This window comes from Triturus cristatus, chromosome 7, assembly GCF_964204655.1.
Source record: "Triturus cristatus chromosome 7, aTriCri1.1, whole genome shotgun sequence".
Classification (NCBI taxonomy): Eukaryota; Metazoa; Chordata; class Amphibia; order Caudata; family Salamandridae; genus Triturus; species Triturus cristatus.
Genome location: NC_140590.1, coordinates 1,632,457,648 through 1,632,476,576, shown reverse-complemented (window position 1 = coordinate 1,632,476,576; position 18,929 = coordinate 1,632,457,648). Strand labels below are relative to the sequence as shown.

The 18,929-nt window shown below is 44.2% G+C and overlaps 1 protein-coding gene across 2 annotated transcripts in view; it reads right to left on the bottom strand.

Annotated features, from left to right (window-relative positions):
• Positions 1-17,264, bottom strand: part of TCEA2 (transcription elongation factor A2) — a 360,970-nt gene extending 343,706 nt beyond the window's left edge. Inside the window, exon 1 of one of the 2 annotated variants that reach the window (XM_085614606.1) lies at positions 17,222-17,264. Coding sequence is in view for 1 of the 2 variants with exons in the window: in XM_085614605.1 (XP_085470731.1) it covers positions 16,981-17,052 (72 nt within the window). In the remaining variant the exon portion in view is untranslated. Of the gene's footprint in view, positions 1-16,980 lie in introns of both variants that reach the window. The other variant, XM_085614605.1, reaches the window with a different exon arrangement.
• Between the last annotated feature and the right edge of the window lie 1,665 nt (positions 17,265-18,929).

Below are 18,929 nucleotides of genomic sequence, written 5' to 3'. Positions count from 1 at the left end.
CCCAAGTAAACAGATAAGCAAGTGGCCAATCTAAATTGAGCAGTAATGCAATGCAGTCTGTGAACGTGCCATTCAGCTTAGCTGAGTGTACTTCAAACTGTCACGTAATATTTTTACAATGCACCGCTTCTTTAAAAAGGTGATCTGTTTCGTCATGGTTTGGAAGTCTAGAAATCTAAAATTATTCCATAAGAATAGCCTATTCAATTTGCGCTGCCAAATAAGATCATGATTTAGCTACAGCACCTTAACTAATTTTTAGAAAAACCCTGGCTATATGGGATAAAGTACCCCCTGCCATACATTAAAAGTATATTACAAGTCACCAAGGAGTTCCATAACCATTTAGAGGAACAAGGTGGACGGCTGAATTCCTCTATAATGTTATGGAACTATGAGGGAACTTGCATTGTCCTTAAAATGTATGCCAGGGGGTACTTTATCTCATATAATACATGGTCACACCATCACCTTTCCCAATATCCACCTAAAATCTTGGTCTGTAGCTCTTTCATATGAAAGAGCAAGCATTTTTGGAAAACTGAAGAATACAAATAAAACCTCTAGTGCAAAATTAAACACTTCTAAAACCAGTTAGATATTTGTTGCTAACAAATATTAGAAACCGTTCAATACAAGCCAGTGTTTATTTAAGCTGTGATAGCTTGTAATATGCAGAAATATGCAGAAAGATTCTAGCTTTTCTCTAAGGAGTGCATAAAATAAACATATTCTTTCTGCTTGTCATGGCATGCTATTAAAATAGAGTAGAAGAAAGAAAAGCAATGTTCTGTTGCTTTAAACAGCTGCTTCTATTATGCTCCATGACTGACATGCCTTTCATCTGGGCTGCTGGTTTTAGCAGCAGGCATTATGATGTCAGAACTCTACTGTAATAACATAAAATAGTCAATAGGCCTCGAGAAATCTACTCGCTATGGTGAGTCAGATTTCATCAGGGCAAGCTATTTTTAGGGCCTACTGGCCCATTCTGGTGAGCTGACAAATAAAAGATGTGCTATTCACTCACAAAGTGAATGAGCAATAAAGATGCCTTTAAATCTTATTTTTTATCTTGTCATATGTGCTCTGCATTCAGAGACAGAGGTAAAAGTCAGTTTGTCTTCTTACATATACTTTTTTTTCTCCGACTGTGAAGTTAGAGGGTTTTGTAAAGTGAGCCGTCTAACAATCACGCTGTGCAAAGCGTGTGAAATTAACAGCTGTAAGATGTCAGGCTTTTTTTCTAACAAAACATTTAAATAGCTAATAAGTGAACTGCACAAACATTGCAAAATATATGTCAGTAGTTATGAAAGTATATTTTGGATTTCTGTGTGGTGAAAAACTTTTTTTATAGGACAAAAACAAATCAGAACACTTTACTTCGTGACGCGCAAATGATAAGTATTTTTTCTGAAATATTGTTTAGGTGCAATAAAGTTATATTAAAGTAAGTTATGTCCATGTGTACCCTATATAAGGGCCAGATTCATATTCTACATGGAGCAAACGTTTAGTCAATCAAATCAAAACCATATTTTAGAACCTTATTTTGGTTGCGAAAATTTAACTGTTCTGGGAGACTTAAATTATCACCTGGAGTTGTTGGGAGGCCAATGATACTCTTTCCCTGCTGGATGTTACGTCAGCCTGTGGACTGACTCAACTGGTCAGAGGTGCTACCCATCCAGCGGGTCATACGCTTGACGGGATCTTCTCCAATGATGGGAGGTTGTTGGTAAAGGACCCCTTCTTCCTCTCATGGTCTGATCACCTGGCCGTACCGTTTGAGGTGTCCTGCCCGACCGTCGACAGGTACGAAAAAGTTCTGAGCAAAAGGGAACTACGTAGGGATTTTAAGAATATCACTAATAGTTCCTTTGCTCCCTGGACTTCTAGCCTGTCCATCTTCCAGGAGGATAATGTCCAGGTGGCGGTCGCGCAATTCGAAAAGGCTGTCACTGAGGCACTGGATGAGTTGGCTCCTATCCGGGCGCGTTACTCAGCGAGAAAAAAGCCATCTGCCCCTTGGTTTTCGGAGCATTTAAGATTTCTTAGACAGGAAGTCAGGAGACGGGAGCAGTTATGGCATACTAGCTGGGATCGGGGGGACAAGGAGGCCCACAAAACCCTGATGAGGAAATACAAGATGGAAGTGATAAGGGCTAAACAGGAACATTTTACGGCCCTTACCACCTCACTCTCCTCTCCGAAGGAGCTTTTCAGGATAGTGGACTCTCTTATTTCCCTTCAAACCTCGGACCCTGTTATTGCCTCGCAGCAGCTCTGTAACAGCATAGCTGTCTTTTTCCAGACGAAGATCTCTGACATTTATTCCGCTTTAGAGCTGCAGAGGACTTTAACCATTGAGCCCCTTGTACCTGTGGATGCGGCTCCTGTTCTCACTGCTCTTACTGAGAAACCCTCTCTGGGACGTTTGGAATCCTTCCCTCCCCTCTCTTTGCAGGATTTAGAGAACCTCCTGAACAATACCAAGTCAGGCTCGCCATTGGATACCTGCCCGCTTAAGATACTCAAGCAGCGCAGGGAATCCCTCCTGCCCCCTCTCGTTGACATCATGAATAGGGCCATGAGGGATGGTATTTTTCCCCCTCAATGGAAAAGGGCGGTAGTGAAACCTTTACTCAAGAAACCATCTCTTGATCCTGGGGTTCTAAAGAACTTTCGCCCCATTTCACTGCTCCCTGCCCCAGCGAAGATGTTAGAAACTCATCTGAATAAACATCTTGCAGCTTTCGAGGAAAGTTCGGGTTGCCTTGATTACTCCCAGCATGGTTTCAGGAGGGAACATAGCACCGAGTCGGCCCTCACCATAGTGCTGGATAATATCCGCACACGTGCGGATGGGGGTCAGACCACCCTCCTGATCCTGCTAGACCTCACGGCAGCCTTTGACACCCTTTCTCCCTCAGTTTTAACATCGCGCCTGAGGGAGATCGGGGTTGAGGGAGCAGCCCTGCATCTATTGACCTCTTTCCTCGATCAAAGAGTGAAGCTGGGGGAGTTCCTATCTCCATCCATGTCTGTGCAATGTGGGGTCCCTCAGGGGTCGGCATTAAGTCCGACCCTTTTTAACATATACGTAACCCCCCTTGCCAGACTAATTAGATCTTTTGGGATGGAGGTAGTTTCCTATGCAGATGACACGCAGATCCTCGTCTCTCTCTCCCAGTCAGTTAGCTCGACTGCCTCCAATTTTAGATCTTGTATGGAGGCAGTCGGTCAATGGATGATTCATAATTCATTGAAACTGAATGGGGAGAAGACGGAGGTGATGGTGTTCGGAGGAAAGGAAGAGGTATGGTCAATCGACTGGTGGCCGGACTCACTGGGAGCGTGTCCTGTCCCCGCCTCTTCGGCCAAGAACCTAGGAGTTTTGATCGACCCCACCCTCAGCATGTGTCAACAAGTCAATAGAACTGTCTCTACTTGCTGGGGCATTATACACATACTGAGGAAGATCAGGCACTATCTCTCGCAGCAGGCAAGGAAACAAGTTGCTGTTGCTCTCATTGGCTCCCGGCTGGACTACTGCAATGCGCTATATGCGGGACTGAATAAAAGTCTGCTGCAGCGCTTGGAAATGGTCCATAACGCAGCAGCTAGGTTTGTCCTGGATTTGCCCAGGCGTGCCTCGGCTACCTCTGCCAGAAAACTGTTACACTGGCTTCCTATAGAGGACCGGATACTTTTTAAGACCATGTGCATGACCTATAGGGCCCTAGCAAATGGTAGCTCTACTGGAATCGGATCTATTCTATCGTTCTACAGCCCCTCCAGGAACTTGCGCTCTTCTAATAGACTTCTTTTATTAGTCCCCCGTATCCGGAGAACTAAATGGGGGGGCAAAGCCTTTTCCATTCTGGCACCTAAGTGGTGGAATGCTCTTCCACTGGAACTTAGGTCCCTTCCCACTCTACAGCTATTTAGAAATGCTTTGAAAACCCGTCTTTTTGCGAGGTCATACCTGTAGTTGTGTTCTGCCTTCTGTTTTTGATCTGTTTTGTAGGCGCCTTGATGCCTTCGGGTTTTAGTTGCGCAATATAAATTTTATTTTATTCATTCATTCAAGTTTTTTTGTAAGGCAGAAATGCTAAACTTACATATGTGAAGGTGCTCTCGTGTGAAATAAAGAAAAAGGCAGCTCCATAAAATACAATATTTGCCTAGGATCACACAATTTGAGACCGGTTTAGTACATTACAGTTAGGTCGAGTAGATTTTACAGGTCCAGTAACATTTTTTGATTTTTCGAGGCCTGGTCGAGTTCTCACGTCTTTTCTTTATAATCAGCAACAGGGTGAGTCACAAGTCACCAATTATAAAGTAATCAGAGACTGCTGTTTATCCAGGGATTACAGATTCCCATGAATTATAATGAAATAAAATATCCCCAAGAATACATAAGCAGGGTAACGCTAGCAATGGAAAAGTACTGTGAACATATACATAAAGTCACCAAGACTAAGGCAGACTCAACTGCAAGGCGACTTACAATTAATATGGTATTAATGTTCGCGGTTATATTATCACTTGTAAGCCTACTTTGATGATTTTTTATTCAACACTTGATTTCCTTTGCAAATGCTGGTGCTTTTCTCCCATATTGGGGAGAGGAGTTGGCCTAACGGCTAGGGCGATTGACCACAAATCTGGGAAACCAAGTTCGAGTCTGGACGAGCAACATCCTGTGATTCTGAGCAAATCACGTATTCTCCCCGTGCCTAACAAAAATTAATGTGTCCTCATGTAACGCAACTGGTGCTCATGTAAAGCGCTCTGATACCCGATGCCTTCGGGTCAAGTTTGCGATATATAAAACTTTGTGGAAAAATATAATCATAAATTAACTACTTAAAACAGACCACTTTGATTCCATGTACACTGTAACTCTTTCACTACACTTAGTGTCTAGAAACCAAAGCTCAGGAGAATCCACTGTTTGCAGGACATGGAAAGCTGCGCCTTCCTTCATACGTTCCATTTTTTCTGGCCTGTTTTCTACTTTTCCCACAATATGCTTGATAATCTGTCAGGCCACCTAGGTTGCTCAGTGTTTTTGATTTCTACCATCAGAAGCAACTCTTACCTGTAACTCCAGTTCTCCAGTGCTGGTATATTTGTAAATCATTCCCCGTCAAGCTGGAAACCCCCCGTAATTTTAAAATAGCAATAAACAGTGTTACGATGTCCACAGGCCCATCTAGTTAAAAGACTTGAAGCACATCCACCTCCATTTCAAACAATCTGAAATCCAGCCAATGAGGTGGGTTTGCAGAGCTCTCTATTCACCCTGTGGGGGACCACAGCTCAGATTTCATAGCACAAATGTGAAGGCTATATAGAATTGTTAGTGACGAACTGGAGTTACAAACAAATAACTAATAGAGGTTGAAGCATTGTATCTTTAACTGATTCACATGCTTGAATTAAAATAATAAGCAGGAAGAATAAATTAAGTGGGAAACATGCTCACCTTCAGTGAAAGAGCAGAAGTAGTACCTCTTAGCACATTGAAGAATCAGTTGCTATTTTCAAGTCCAGGCGATGTGCCCTCATGAACATGTGCCTGCTTTTCCATGTAGACGCTCACATTTCTGTGAGCAAAACATGTAGAATGCAACTCTCGCCTCATGTTTCTGGGACAATGCCGTCTCCCTACCTCCTACGCGGTTCTTCACTTTCTTGTGACAGCCAGTAACCCAAGCCTGAAAGCCAGTGGGTAATGTCCTGTTTAGACAGGGATGGGCATCTCTGCGGGGACCCAAGCGAGATGAAGAGTTGGTCGATGTTCTTATACCCATTGTTCATTCCAAGTAAAATATAATGCATTGATGAACACTCAGAGAGTATAGTGCTCTCTCATACAACTTTGAAAGATTTGAGACAAAAGAATGGAATACTGCTGATTTGATCGAATGGAAGCTCAAGGGTATCTTGGGCGTGAACCTTGAGCAGGCGCACAATACGACAGTCTGGCATCAAATGCAAGAGTGTCTCTTTTATTGCAAAAGTTTGAAGCATTTCCTCTCTCCTTGACAAAGTCAGTGCCATTTTCCAAGAGGCCTGTGGGCTGGCTCAAAGGGTGGGAGCACTGATTCACTGAGTACTGTTTTCTGTTCCCATGTTGAAAATGGGCGCCAAAATGGGTGAAAGACCCTAAATATCCCTCCCATGAACTGTTAAATGATCCTTTGAGAAGAAGGGAGAATCGCTTAACATTCTTAACCTTAAAAAAGCTACTCAGTGGACTCTTAGATATGTACTTAAAACTGTCCGTAGCCAGTTGGTAAAAATATGGCAGGATCTGATGCAGCTGCATAGCTATTAGCCTTATGCTTGCACCAGTTTTGCCCTGCAATCAAAAGAGAAGACACATGTTTGAATTGTAGGTGGGAAGGTACAAAACTGTTAAGCTGAATGACTTCCAATTGTGGTGGACAACATGATCTTTGTGCCTGGAAAGCAGCAAGGGGTGGATTTTCACTGAAGATGGGGATTTCTGGACGGCCATATCCGGTATGTGTACAACTGACATAACTAAACAGGGGCTATCAATATCAGTGAGCAGTATTCAGTCTTGGTCTTCCTCAGCATTCTTGGAACAAGGACAAACAGCAAAAAGGTGTAGGCATAGAAGTTCTACCACATCATCAAGGAAGCATTGCCTCTGGAGCCTGTACCTGCTTGCATAGTAAAGGCATTTCTTGTTCTACAAGCTTTAATGCAGATCTTGGTTGTGTTAACCCTACTTCCTGAAAATGTGTTACTGTTGATCCTGATGAAGCTCCCACTGGTGGCAACTTGAAAATGGAGGCGTGAATATGTGAATGCTTTTTCTGGATCCCAGGCAGAGGTCCCAGATATGCCTACTTTGTTTTTGAATGTCCCATTCTTGAGTAGTTGCGACTCTTCCAAATGCGTTGAAAACCTTACGCCTCCCTGTTTGGCAATATAATAAATGGAGATCATATTGTCTTCTGATTAGGTCAGCCTAGCCTGCCAGTAGTAACAGGAATGCTTGGAGGCCCAATCTAATGGCCACAGCGCAAAGATGTTTATGTGGAGGAAAGGGATTCCTCTTTTTATTTGAGACCTCAGTAAATAGCTCCAGCATTAAAATTCCACAGATTTCTACAGAACAGTCTCCTATCATGAAGATTAATAGTTTTGAATGTGTGTTCTGCATAGATGTAGCCCACAAACTTACACCATAGTAGTGCTTTCTTGAGGTGGCAAGATACCTTCATAGTGGCTTTGCATGATCCTGTTGACTGCTGCCATTGCAGGTTTAGACCTTGTTGAATCGGTCTCAACCACAGTTCGTAAAAAGGAATTAATGCTATGCAGAATGACAAACGTTCCAGCAGCAATACGCACGTCCTGAAGTTTTTAACTCAGTCCAGTGAAAGGAAACACCTTGACAAGTTGCGTATGGAGGACAGCTCCAAAAAATTGTTTCAGTTTATTGGGCGTATGAAAGACTTTTGAATATTGAGGGTTAGGCCCAGCTGACGAAAATGATCAATGTAAGACACTATTCAGACGTGGGCATCCTCTGCCAAGGGTGATTTTTATTATCCAGTTGTTTAGGTAAGCTCCTCCAAAGAGAGGCTGCAACTGGTGCCAAACACTTCTGAGATAGATGGATTTAAGGTCGAAAGGGAGGACTTTGAACTGGTACTGCTGCCTTACCATGCAGAATCATAGATACTACTTATGGTTCGGGAGTAGGGGTACGTGGAAACAGGCATCCTGTAGATCTAAGAAGATGAGGAACTCTCCTTCCTGTAGCAACAGATGGATCTCTGTCAGGGTGATTATCCGAAAGGAGTGTTCTTTTAGAAACCGGTTAAAACCACATAGGTCCAAGATCAGACTCAATTCCAGTGTTTTCTTCTTCGTTAGGTAGAACTTTGAGTGCAAGTCCAGGTAGTGCTTTATTTGAGCCGGTGGTTTCCAGTGCTCGGCTCCAGCACTGATAACAGTCTGTCACATGATGGCACTGTCTGGTTAATTTAGAGAGGAGCACAACAACGGTTGTTTTTTTATTCAATATACAATATAAATGACTGATACCTGCCACCCAAGCCATTCTTATCTCTTTGAGGGCCTGGAATAGTCTGAATTGTCACACCTGTAGGAGTGCGATGGTTAGTAGTTCAGTTGGTACTGTCATTGGCAGCTCTGGCAGTGGCAATGGGTGGTGCAATCTGCAGTGGCCTCCAGATGACTTCCCTGGCACATACTTTTTTACAAATGGAGCACTGAGCCCAGGTTTCTTTTGGGTCAATGGCACCTTTTTCATCACTATTTTGATAAGAAGGATTATCTGTTGGAGTTCTCATAGATGCAGGTGGTGTTCCTTACTCAGTAGGCGATGGGGTGATTTTGGTTTGAATTCCAGGGTGTGCACAGACTGGACCATCTGCAGTAGCCAGCAGTCCATACCGATTTCAAACCATTTGGTTGTTGTAGGCCCCTTACGTATGCTTGTGAATAGACAAACCTTCATAAGGTTGTCAAAGAGGCTAATCTGTACAGGAGAGCAGCCAGGGAACATGCTTTGCGCTTTGCCTGCATCAATTTTAAAAGTTTGCAAGGCATCATTCACTTACTTTCCAAACTATGTTTGCCGATCAAAGGGAATCTCCAATACTTCAGCTTGCACCTCGAGGAAATGAGGTGGATTTAAGTTAGCCTTTCCTCCTGGCCACTGCAGCCACTGCCCAGTGGTGCAATCCTGTTTAGCCATGCCCATTGCAGCATCAACTATTGATGCAAATGTGTAGACTCCTTCCTTAGCCATGGCTCTAGCCTCCTACCTATCCTATGGAGTCAGATGAAGCAGTGGCTACCTGTTCTACCACATCTCACAGCTGTACCAACCTAAGAATGGCAGAGCATCCACTGCCTTTCTTGAAACTACTGACAAATACCAGACACTGTGCTCCACATTAATATGATTTTCTTTAGGATATAGGAACACACATTAATAAAAGTGTGTGACTGACACTGCACTTACTCAGACCCACCCAGATGGCTAAACCCCTGCTGTCTTTCTCAATCCAACAAACTTTTAAATAGCAGGATTCAAGAGTTGAATCGTGTCATTTTTAGGGGGAGGTTATAAATAACTGTATTATGTTCATTGTTTTAGTCTTTTCATTTATTTATATATTTTATTCATACACAAATTATAATGAGAGCAAAGACATACAGCATTTATTGAGTGATTGAGGCAACATTTACTGGACTCTTATTCCGATTATATGTGATTATGCAAGTATGTGATATAGAGACAAGTTCTTAAGAAGTTTGTAAAGGAGTCACTAGTAGACTATGCATTGGTGATGCACAAGATCAAAGTTGCCTTGAGCATCACTACTAAATGGAAACATGGGTTACTGGGATCTCTGTTGGGCCGCGGCCGCTATTATGGAATACGACTTCAGGGGGATGGTCAAACAAGCTGGTGTGGAATCTGGTACTATGTAATTCTTTTCAAGGAACGTCAAAACCGTTTGAACTATTGCTAGCAATGTCGACTTGCTTCAATCCGTCTTTCCACACATAGTCCAAGATGGTTATCGATGTCACCATCCGTCTTAGATACTCTTTGAATTTATGAAAGAAGCACTGCCGTTTTACTGCAGATATGAGCAGATTAACTATCTTAGCTGACTCTTCTGAAAGGCATGGTAATAGGAGATGTAAACTGATGGCAAATCAGGTTGCAGGTTTTTTATTTACATTTTATGACATGAGATGCCTCCATTGCTCATCATCTTGGTGTGCTTCCTCGTTCACTTATGTTCCAGAACCTGACTTCCTCCTCTTGCTGTTTGGCATAATGGTCAGTGTATTACTGGACTTCCATGCCTTTGTTCATAGCAGTATTAGATACAGAGCTCAGAAGTGGAGGTGACTCGTGAGCAATTAATAATGGAGGCTGAGGCAGCAGAGATAGTACATGACAATCCTGTTGAGGAGGCAGTGAAGGTGGTCCCTGTGCAACACAACAGAGCTGAGGGACCAGGTTTTAGAAAGGCTCCATCATCTACTGCAACTTATTCTAGAAAGTCACAGGACACTACATCCAAGGTGGGTCTTGGTGCTCATAAGAGGCTTCAAAGGGATCTTCCCAATACCTTTAGGCACCTACCAGCACAGGATCTTGCATAGCATATTGCTCAGAGCGTTGTGGGTCATGGAAATGTTCTCTAGTGCCTTCTCCATGAGGTGATCGTCATATTCCCCTTCCTTGTAGTCCAGTATGTAGTGGACCTCTAGCTGTGTTGGGCTGGAAGCTGGGCCCAAAGCTTTGTTCACAGATATCCACATCCAAATCCAAAACGTAGGCAGGTAAATGCATTGACACCTTCAGTAGCAACTGTGAACAGTCCAAAACTCCAAGGAAGGAAACGGTATTATAAGCTTTTGGTGTCAGGATAAATGACAGTATCATCGCTGATATTGTAAACAGCGGTGGTAACAACTAAGCCTTCTTGCTCGACTACAGGGTGGTCCTCGGTAGTGTGGCAGTCTACAGAGAGACCAAGGTATTTTGCCAGTGATGTGATCAGAGGCACCATCAACTAGGGTAGCATCAAAAATAGTAAGTTCTTAGTTGACCACAGGTGGCTCCCTATCAAGTTTAGGGAGGGGGGGTGGGTGGAGTTGGCTAAGGCCTCACTAAAACTGTTTTTTTCGCACTATGTTGTACACATAATGCTCTGGTGCTTTTTATTTATTTAAACAGTTTCTCTGAGGAAAGTTTGGTTTTCTCTTTGTGGAGCCAGAAACAAGGGTTACCTTGAAGAACTCTACTTATGGAGCTTCCATATGATTTATTTGTTCACACCACCTTTGTGGAAGTGCTTGTTGGGGGTAATTGACAGAATCATCAGCTGATAAGAGGCATTCCTTTTTGAGGGGTAAAAGATCGTTTTGATGAACTATTAGGACAGCCTCCTTTCAATGCTTTTCCAAGACTTTGAGGGAATCGTCTAGCAGATATCAGGGTGAAAAGCCTTATGGGTTGAATAGAAGCAATAACTGCCCTGAAAGTGCTGGTTAGTTCCTTAGACTACAGTAGCAATATGTTTTGAAAACAGATTTCCTTATCTGCCATAATGGAAGTTGAAAATATCTCCCCTGTGCCAGACAAGGTATAAAATGCCTCAAACAGCACACAAGAGAGTAAAGCTAGGATTTCCTTGAGTACATGGAAGATGTTCAATACTGAGTCAAGTACTAAGTTGGAAAGCAAAGAGCAGAGCTCTTTCCAGGGACTCCATTATACAATTTGCAGTAGCAATTTAATCTAGGGTAGCACATAGGGGAAGTAGAGCTCAACACACTGACCTGAATGGTTTATTTTTTTTAATGAGGTGGATGATCTACTATACAACGTTGTTGGGCTTCTAGTTATTTTTCCACACGGTTTATACATGTAAATCCCAGCCTGAAGACAGAGACTACTTTAAGCTTGTGTTGTCCCACATTTGATGAAAGATCTAATGCGGGAAAACAAGGTCCCGCTGGCTGACTCTTTACTATAATATAGGGTGCCTATTGCAGTCTTGAACCAAGCTGATAACTGATGTTTGGTGGCAGGTATATATATATAGTCCTGGGAAACAATGCTTTACCTGTGGTCTACTGGTCCTCTCTGGTAAAATGCACTCTTTCCACATAACTAGGCTCCTTGTTGCACGAGGATATTAAAGTCATATTGTACAGTCACCCGCGCACTCATCAGCAGCAGAATCGACTACAGCAACACACTCTATGCAGGCATTACCCTGAAACTCCTCAAGAAACTGCAGAACATTCAGAACGTCTCAGCTAGACTCATCCTCAACATCCCCCACCGCAGCCACAAATAGGACAACCCGAGACATCCACTGGCTCCCAGTTAACAAAAGAATCACCTTCAAGCTCCTCACACACGCCTGCAAATCCCCACACGATGCAGGGCCTGTGCACCTTAACCACCACCTCGCAATCCACGAAACCACCTGAGAGCTCCGCTCTCCCTATCTGGCCCTGGATACCGACTCACACATCCGGAAGACCACGACCGGAGGAAGATCCTTCTCCTACCTCGCAGCAAAGACCTGGGACACCCTGCTTCTGCAACTTAGGCAATTGCAGTCACTGCCTCAATTCAGGAAGGGCCTCAAGACCTGGCTCGTCGACTGAACCACAGCGCCTTCGACAGACCAGTCACCTCCCCCTCGCACCCTGAGACCCTTAAGGGTGAGTTGACACCCTTTATAAGCCACCTGATTGATTGATTTGTGGCATTATGTGGATGTATATATCCTTTGTACATGGTGTCCGCATAAGGACATGGTAACTGCAACCCATAATTGAGGGTCCTCTCCATGTTTCTTACTAATGGAAGTGATGTTTATCGTACAGCTCAGAACTGCTGACTTTCTGGGGACATGGAGAGAATACACATTTTCGATCAGAGCCAGGGCAGGTCACCATCCAGGTCAGTACTCCATCAGGGAACAAAGGTACATTACAGGAGAATACTATACTAAGCACAACCTGTTTTGACAGATCTGCTTTAAAATGGCTTAACCATACTTGGGATGTCTGGCACGCCATTCTATAACTTCCATACTTAAGCCATCTATTGGTTCCTGCATTCAAGTTCTATGCAGTTATCTGGAAACAGAAGAGACCTCATTTGAATGTCTGGTCTCTTTCACCTGTAAAAAATAACCTTTCTTTAGCCAGCTTGGCTAGTTCCCTTTGCTCATTTATGGAGAAAGGCTGGACAGATGAACCCTCTTTGATTTGCCAACAGTTATGGTTCTGAACACAGGAAGACTCTTAAACTGGTCTTGACTATCTGACTGGGACACTATGAAAAGGATAGGAACCGACCCCTAGGGATTGGTACTTTTATTTGCCCGGACTTCTGCAAATGCTCTGCAGCAACAGCTGGGGGAAATATCCAACAAGGACGAGGTTTTTCAAATCAAATGGTACTTTATTCGGCAACTCAATGCCATAAAAGTGAACATGTTAAAAGGATACATTTCATCAACAAACTGACGATGTTTTTATAAGTTGCTCTATTTTCCCTCCCCACAGAATAACACCTCTGATTGTGATAAAACATATACCACTGAAGAAGCCCTCAATTGTGACCCGCCTTGAAGACCCAAACTGTACTGCCCACAAGAACGGAGGGGCAGTCTGAATTGGAGAGCTGGCCACCTCTCAAATGTCTTGAACTATAGGGAGTCAAAGAACTGAGCCTGTCACTTAACCACCAGTGAGGAGCCGGCTGGCTGCAATTGAACCAGATGTCATATGTCTGATCCGAGGGAACACAACAAACTTGGGCCATCCCAGGACTAAACCTGGTTGAAACTCTGCACTCTCTTGATCTCCCAATTATATGGTAGACTATACCCTCTGCCCACACTCAATGTGACAAAGGTTTTACCCTTCCAACTTTAATCTTTGCTATTTGTCTCTGTGGCTTGTAGCTCAGATCCCCGTAAACTCCAAAGGAGTTACAAGTCGTATGTGCAGATTAGCACAAACTTTACTTTTTAGTGGATTGCCAGGGTCCATATGTGTACTTGTCTCCTGAAACAATTTGAAAATAGCCAGGCATTTGAGAGAATAAGCCCCTAAAGTTTAGTACTTTAAGGGAACAACTTAGGGTGTTGTTTCATTTCGAACACCATTATTGTCACCTTAACTGTCCACAGACTTCAAGGCTAGTTGGCAATTAATGCGGCCCTCCTTAAGCTGTGTCAAAGTCCAAACCACATAATCTGTAACAGCCCATCAGATCCACAATGGCTTTACTGGAGAAAAGGCATTTGAACCAGCATTTTTATGATGCATGATTCCCAGCTCTCTTTTCAGTGACAGGTTTGTAAAACCATTTTTGCGGGATCCCAAGGGCATGTGCTCAAACCACTGAGCCATCTTCTGCAGCATCCCGAAAAGCTAAAAATTACAAGAAAAAGGATATATAATGCAACATTTGTATTATTGAAACATTCTGTCACCTAAAAAGCAGTAGTCATTGTGGAAAAAATTAAACCAGAAGTTTCCAGAGAAGGCAGAAGACTTGCCACCCTACACCCATGCAATAATATTGCCCAAAAAATCAAATTTACTTTAAATTATGGGGCACCTGCATATAAGAACTAGAAACTGCTTGGGGCTGTCTGGGTTTCTTGGCGTGTTCATTATTTTAACTGCCTACTTTACCTACGTACTTTTAAATATGCAGCTATTATTGAATAGTACTGAATTTAGTCAGAATGATTACTGTGTCAAATAATCTTAGTTGCAGACTTCTAGTGTAACCCAGACTGTGTGAGCCAACTCCTCTCAGACAGTGAAGTGTACAACAGTTGCTTGCTTGGCAACTCAGAGTTCAATAATAGCTGATGTATTTGTCCACCAGTGTGAAACAGCAGTCATCACAATGGTACTTCAACAGAAAGCATAAACGACCACAGATCCCACAAAAACAGCTTCTAATGGTGCATAAGTGATATGAATTTGTAGTTGAAGACTTTAGGGGACATACAGTACCATCCAGTAATGTCCACCACATTTAGACTAGAAACCCTGGCCGACACCAAACCTATAAGGGAGTCAGCAGTGCAAACCCAGACTGTGAACAAACTCAGAAGAATGGTTAAACCTTTGGGTGCAGTGTATACTACCTTACTGATGAATGGCTTAGAACCAAGTTGCGGGCAGTCAACCTGAAAAGAAAGCCAGGGACTCAGACGTGACATCAGTCTGGCCTCCCCAGAAAACCCACCTCAAGAGAATCCCATCAAGACCTATTCCCCCTCCCCAGTGCACATTAAGTAGCTGTTCCTACCCCCATCTCTGCCATAGATTAACAGACAACTATCAAACTCAAGAAGGTTCAAAATGAGGACAGGGGCATTTATGAACTGTGTGTTGAGGATTGTAGTGTAAAGGGAGAATGGATTCTCAAGCTTGGGCTTATTCCAACCCAACCACCCCAAAGAACATTTTTAACCAGTCCCAGAAGAACATTAAATATGCAAACATAACAACGATTTTTTGACTGGGGTGCAAAAGAACTAAGGAACTATAATGAAGGGGTTTCAGAAGAAAAGGCCTCGATCTGGGAGCACATAAGAACTCCTCGGGAACTACTGAAGTAGAGCAGTATGAGAAATAAGTAATAACATTTGCAATATTGAAGGATTTTTTTTTTCAACAATTTGAGGAGGTGGAAACGTGTGCAGCAAATATAAGACCAGTAGATCTGACCAAATCTTTTATAAACCCTTTTAAAGGATTGAAATATGGAGCATTAGAGGAGGGATAAAGCCATCTGCACGGGTGTTGTCACCTTTTTCTGTAAGTCTTTGCTTGTTTAACTCAGGAGTAAACCAGTAGGTAGGCGGACTTAGTCGGAGGTTGAGTCCAGTTTTTGAATGTGGCAATCTTCTCTAAGTATACTCATTACAGTATCCAATTATTCCTCTAGAGCATAACATAAGAGTGGACCATGGGTTACGGAGAGCTATTCAAAATTGACCAGAGCTAATGTCCGTGTACATGAGGGAGAAGAGCAAACCCCGAGCAAGGCCAATTACCAAGGTATCCATATGAAAGGAATGGCAGCATGGTCAGATCATGTTAAATGAAGAGGAAATACACTGTTAACTCTTTAATCAATTTATAGTACTGTGCCACAAGAGAAAGGAGTGGGCTTGATCCCTCTTGAGATTATATTTTTTTCGCTCCCTTAATGGTCCCCTACTCTGCTGAAGGGGTGTTTCCCCCAGAAATCAAACATTTATAGCTACCAGGATATCCTGGGCCTCAAGGCTGGATAGTCTGCAAGCTTACAGAGACAAATGGTGCAGCCGTTTTACTCTTTGTATTACAACCCCGCAAAAAGTTCCAAACACGTGACCTGGGTCAAGTAATACCTCCGGGCGGAAGTTAAGGCATCAATCCGTACGCCCACGCGTGAGGATGCAAAGTGTGTGTCCCTTCCTAACCCTCAACATGCAGCTGGAAATTGTGTCTCAGGCAGGTAAGTCAGCCTTGCCTCAGACCCGACTGACGCACGGCAGGAAGGCAGTGTTCTTCCTTGGGCGCTTTTATATAATCTTTGGCCACTGCATTAGTTGCCTCAGATTGATAAGAAAACGCATAGTTTTTCTCTTACCTTGTAGGTCACATGAAGTTAGCCCAACTAATGCACAGAGCAAACTTCATCCAGGCAAGCACTTCTTTGCTACTGGAAGTATCGGTACTAAATGTCATGTAGCAGTGTTGAGAAAGGCATGTAAACTCACTTTCAGATGTAAAAACTGCAGGTAGTCAACACCTGCCGATTGAAGCACTGATTGGAGCCTAAGAAAAGATGTAATTCTCATACCCTGCTACTCTACCGGTTTAGGGTGATTATCTTTAGTTTATAAAACGTTTCCTTCTCAGTCTGTCGTTGGGGGGGGGGGGGGGGTCTTCCCGACCACGAACGTAAGCAAGTGCACTGATAGAATTCAGTAGCGATTGTTGGGAGTTTTTTAAAGCTACAGACACAATATGCTAAACAGTCCTGCCCCCGGCGGCAATATGGGACGCTAGAGCCACCTGACCTCCCCTTTAACACCCATTGAAGTAAAACCAATGTTGGATTCTAGGAAGTTCTCTACCCGTCTAAATTATCGCGGGGATATCTCTGGTGTCGTATTATATAGTTTGGGTTGGCATATGATCTCTTAAACTTCTGACCATTTTGAGCGCGTCCCTCCCGGACAGCAACACTGCCGGGCTTTGGGGCGCTTCACCTCGCAATATCAATCATGTCGGCTCTTTCATGGCGGTTTCCCCTCCATCCCCAGACAGCGGGTCCAGGCCGGACCCTTGTGCACCGGGGGTGCTGGGAATCCGGCCAGGACTCACCGTCTTCCTTTTGGACACCATCTTGTCTAGTTTCTTGGCGATGCGCAACACCTCGTCCTCCTTCACCATCATCGTCCCGTCAGAAAGGGCGAAAAACTCTGTGACGGAGGCGCTGCGCCGTAGACTGCGGGAACGCTACACCTCAGCTGCCGCTCCGATGCAGTTGCACGAGCACTATTTCCCACAACTACTAGTCACCCAGTCCGCTCTACACAAACACCAGAAATCCTCACAGACACACCCCTTCCAGCTGTGGCCTGGAGGCACCGTTTGAACAGTGCGTGTGGGGTATCGATGTCCTCTTTTGGCCGGCGGGATTCGTAGTTCACAGCTCCTCTTTCCAATGTTAAGTCTGAATCTAGGGGCAAATAATAACTACATATCCTGTCGTGACCCGCGCGGCTCGATGTCTGCAGTTTCTGACGGGAATTGTAGTGTTGGTGCTCAAGCACAACGTGAGGCAGCACATTACTCTTTGCAGGTGGCGGCCTACGTTTCCCAGAGTGCCGTTGGAAGGCGCTCCTAGCGGAATATTCCAGTCAGGGATGAGCGCATGCTATGGATAGGATGCCGCTGACAGGGCTGTAGCTGTGGTACCTGAGCTGCGCCCTTCTTGGTAAACAAGCTTAATTACTGTTCAGATTTTTTCTTCTTTTGCCAATTGAACCATTGTTCATGAAACGGCCCTTTGTTCGCGTCCGGATGTAAAAAATATCTCAGCAGGTGTCGTTTTTCGCATAACATGTTTTGCGGACACGTATATTTCGAGAAAGGCGTGTCCCAGGTAATATTAACTTCAAAACATACCTACGAAACTAGAACACCATTTCTGTTTCTTCCTCCACATTTTGCTAAGGGATAACAGCAGCAAAGGGATAGAGTCACGAGGGGCGGAGTCTGATAGTCGATTTACAATTTTGTTTTACCCGTTTCAAAGAAATTAGTAAATTTGTTCCGGGTGAGTTAATTGGACGCATAGTGCATTAAAAATATATTACGCGTGAATGCACCTGCTGCAGAGAACCCTGTACTCTTAAATTGATAGCTCACAGTCATAGTGCCAATATCGGCAACTGTTGTCACATAACACATAGTAAATATATAAATAAACCACACAACACTTTTTGTAAGTGGAGAAATATTGCTGCAGGTTTATTAGCATAACCAATATGCAAACATGGTGGGTTATCTTACGGGCGATCCGATCCCAGGGCAGGCCAACCCCTAGCAGCCTGCCCGTCTGATAAGCCTAAATTACACCATGGCAGTCGCCGATTGGTGCATACCAAACCTTGGGAGGGGCCACCCCTCCCATCCGTGGACCACCAGTCCACGTGCTTACTCACGCCCCCCCCCCCAAAAGAGGTGGGCGGAGCGTATGCTGGCAGCCCCCGGTTGCTCAGACCCACAACCGCCGTATGACTAAACGGGGTGCCGTAGTTCTTCCAGGGGACACTCTAGACATCCCTGGGTATCCTGGCTTAGCACCACGCTGTGCTGCTGCATGAAGTACCCCTTGGTATCTGCAGACTCTGGATCGCCCTGTAACTCCTCCACAGCCTTGGGAGTGGCCACCGTCACTACCAGGGCCCCCCACCAAGGTAGCCTTATTTCCTTACAACCTGCTGCAGCCAAAGCTTCCCCTCGGTCCAGAGGAAAGGATCCATGCCTAAACTAGAGAGGTGCACCCCATCTCCCTCCCAGCACCCTGTGGACTCGGCGTGTATAAGACCATGCCTGATGAAGCCAGAAACCACTTATTGCCGGGCTTCTCCCAGGTCCAGCCAAAACAAGTCTTAACCAATACCGGACCAGAGGCTATCATGCCCCATCAGGACAGGTGCCCCCATCCATTCTAAACTCCCCATGGATTTATGACTGAATTAACCTGCCTAAAAATAGGCGATGGTCCAATGATACATTTGCCTGGCTGAAGAACAAGACGTATT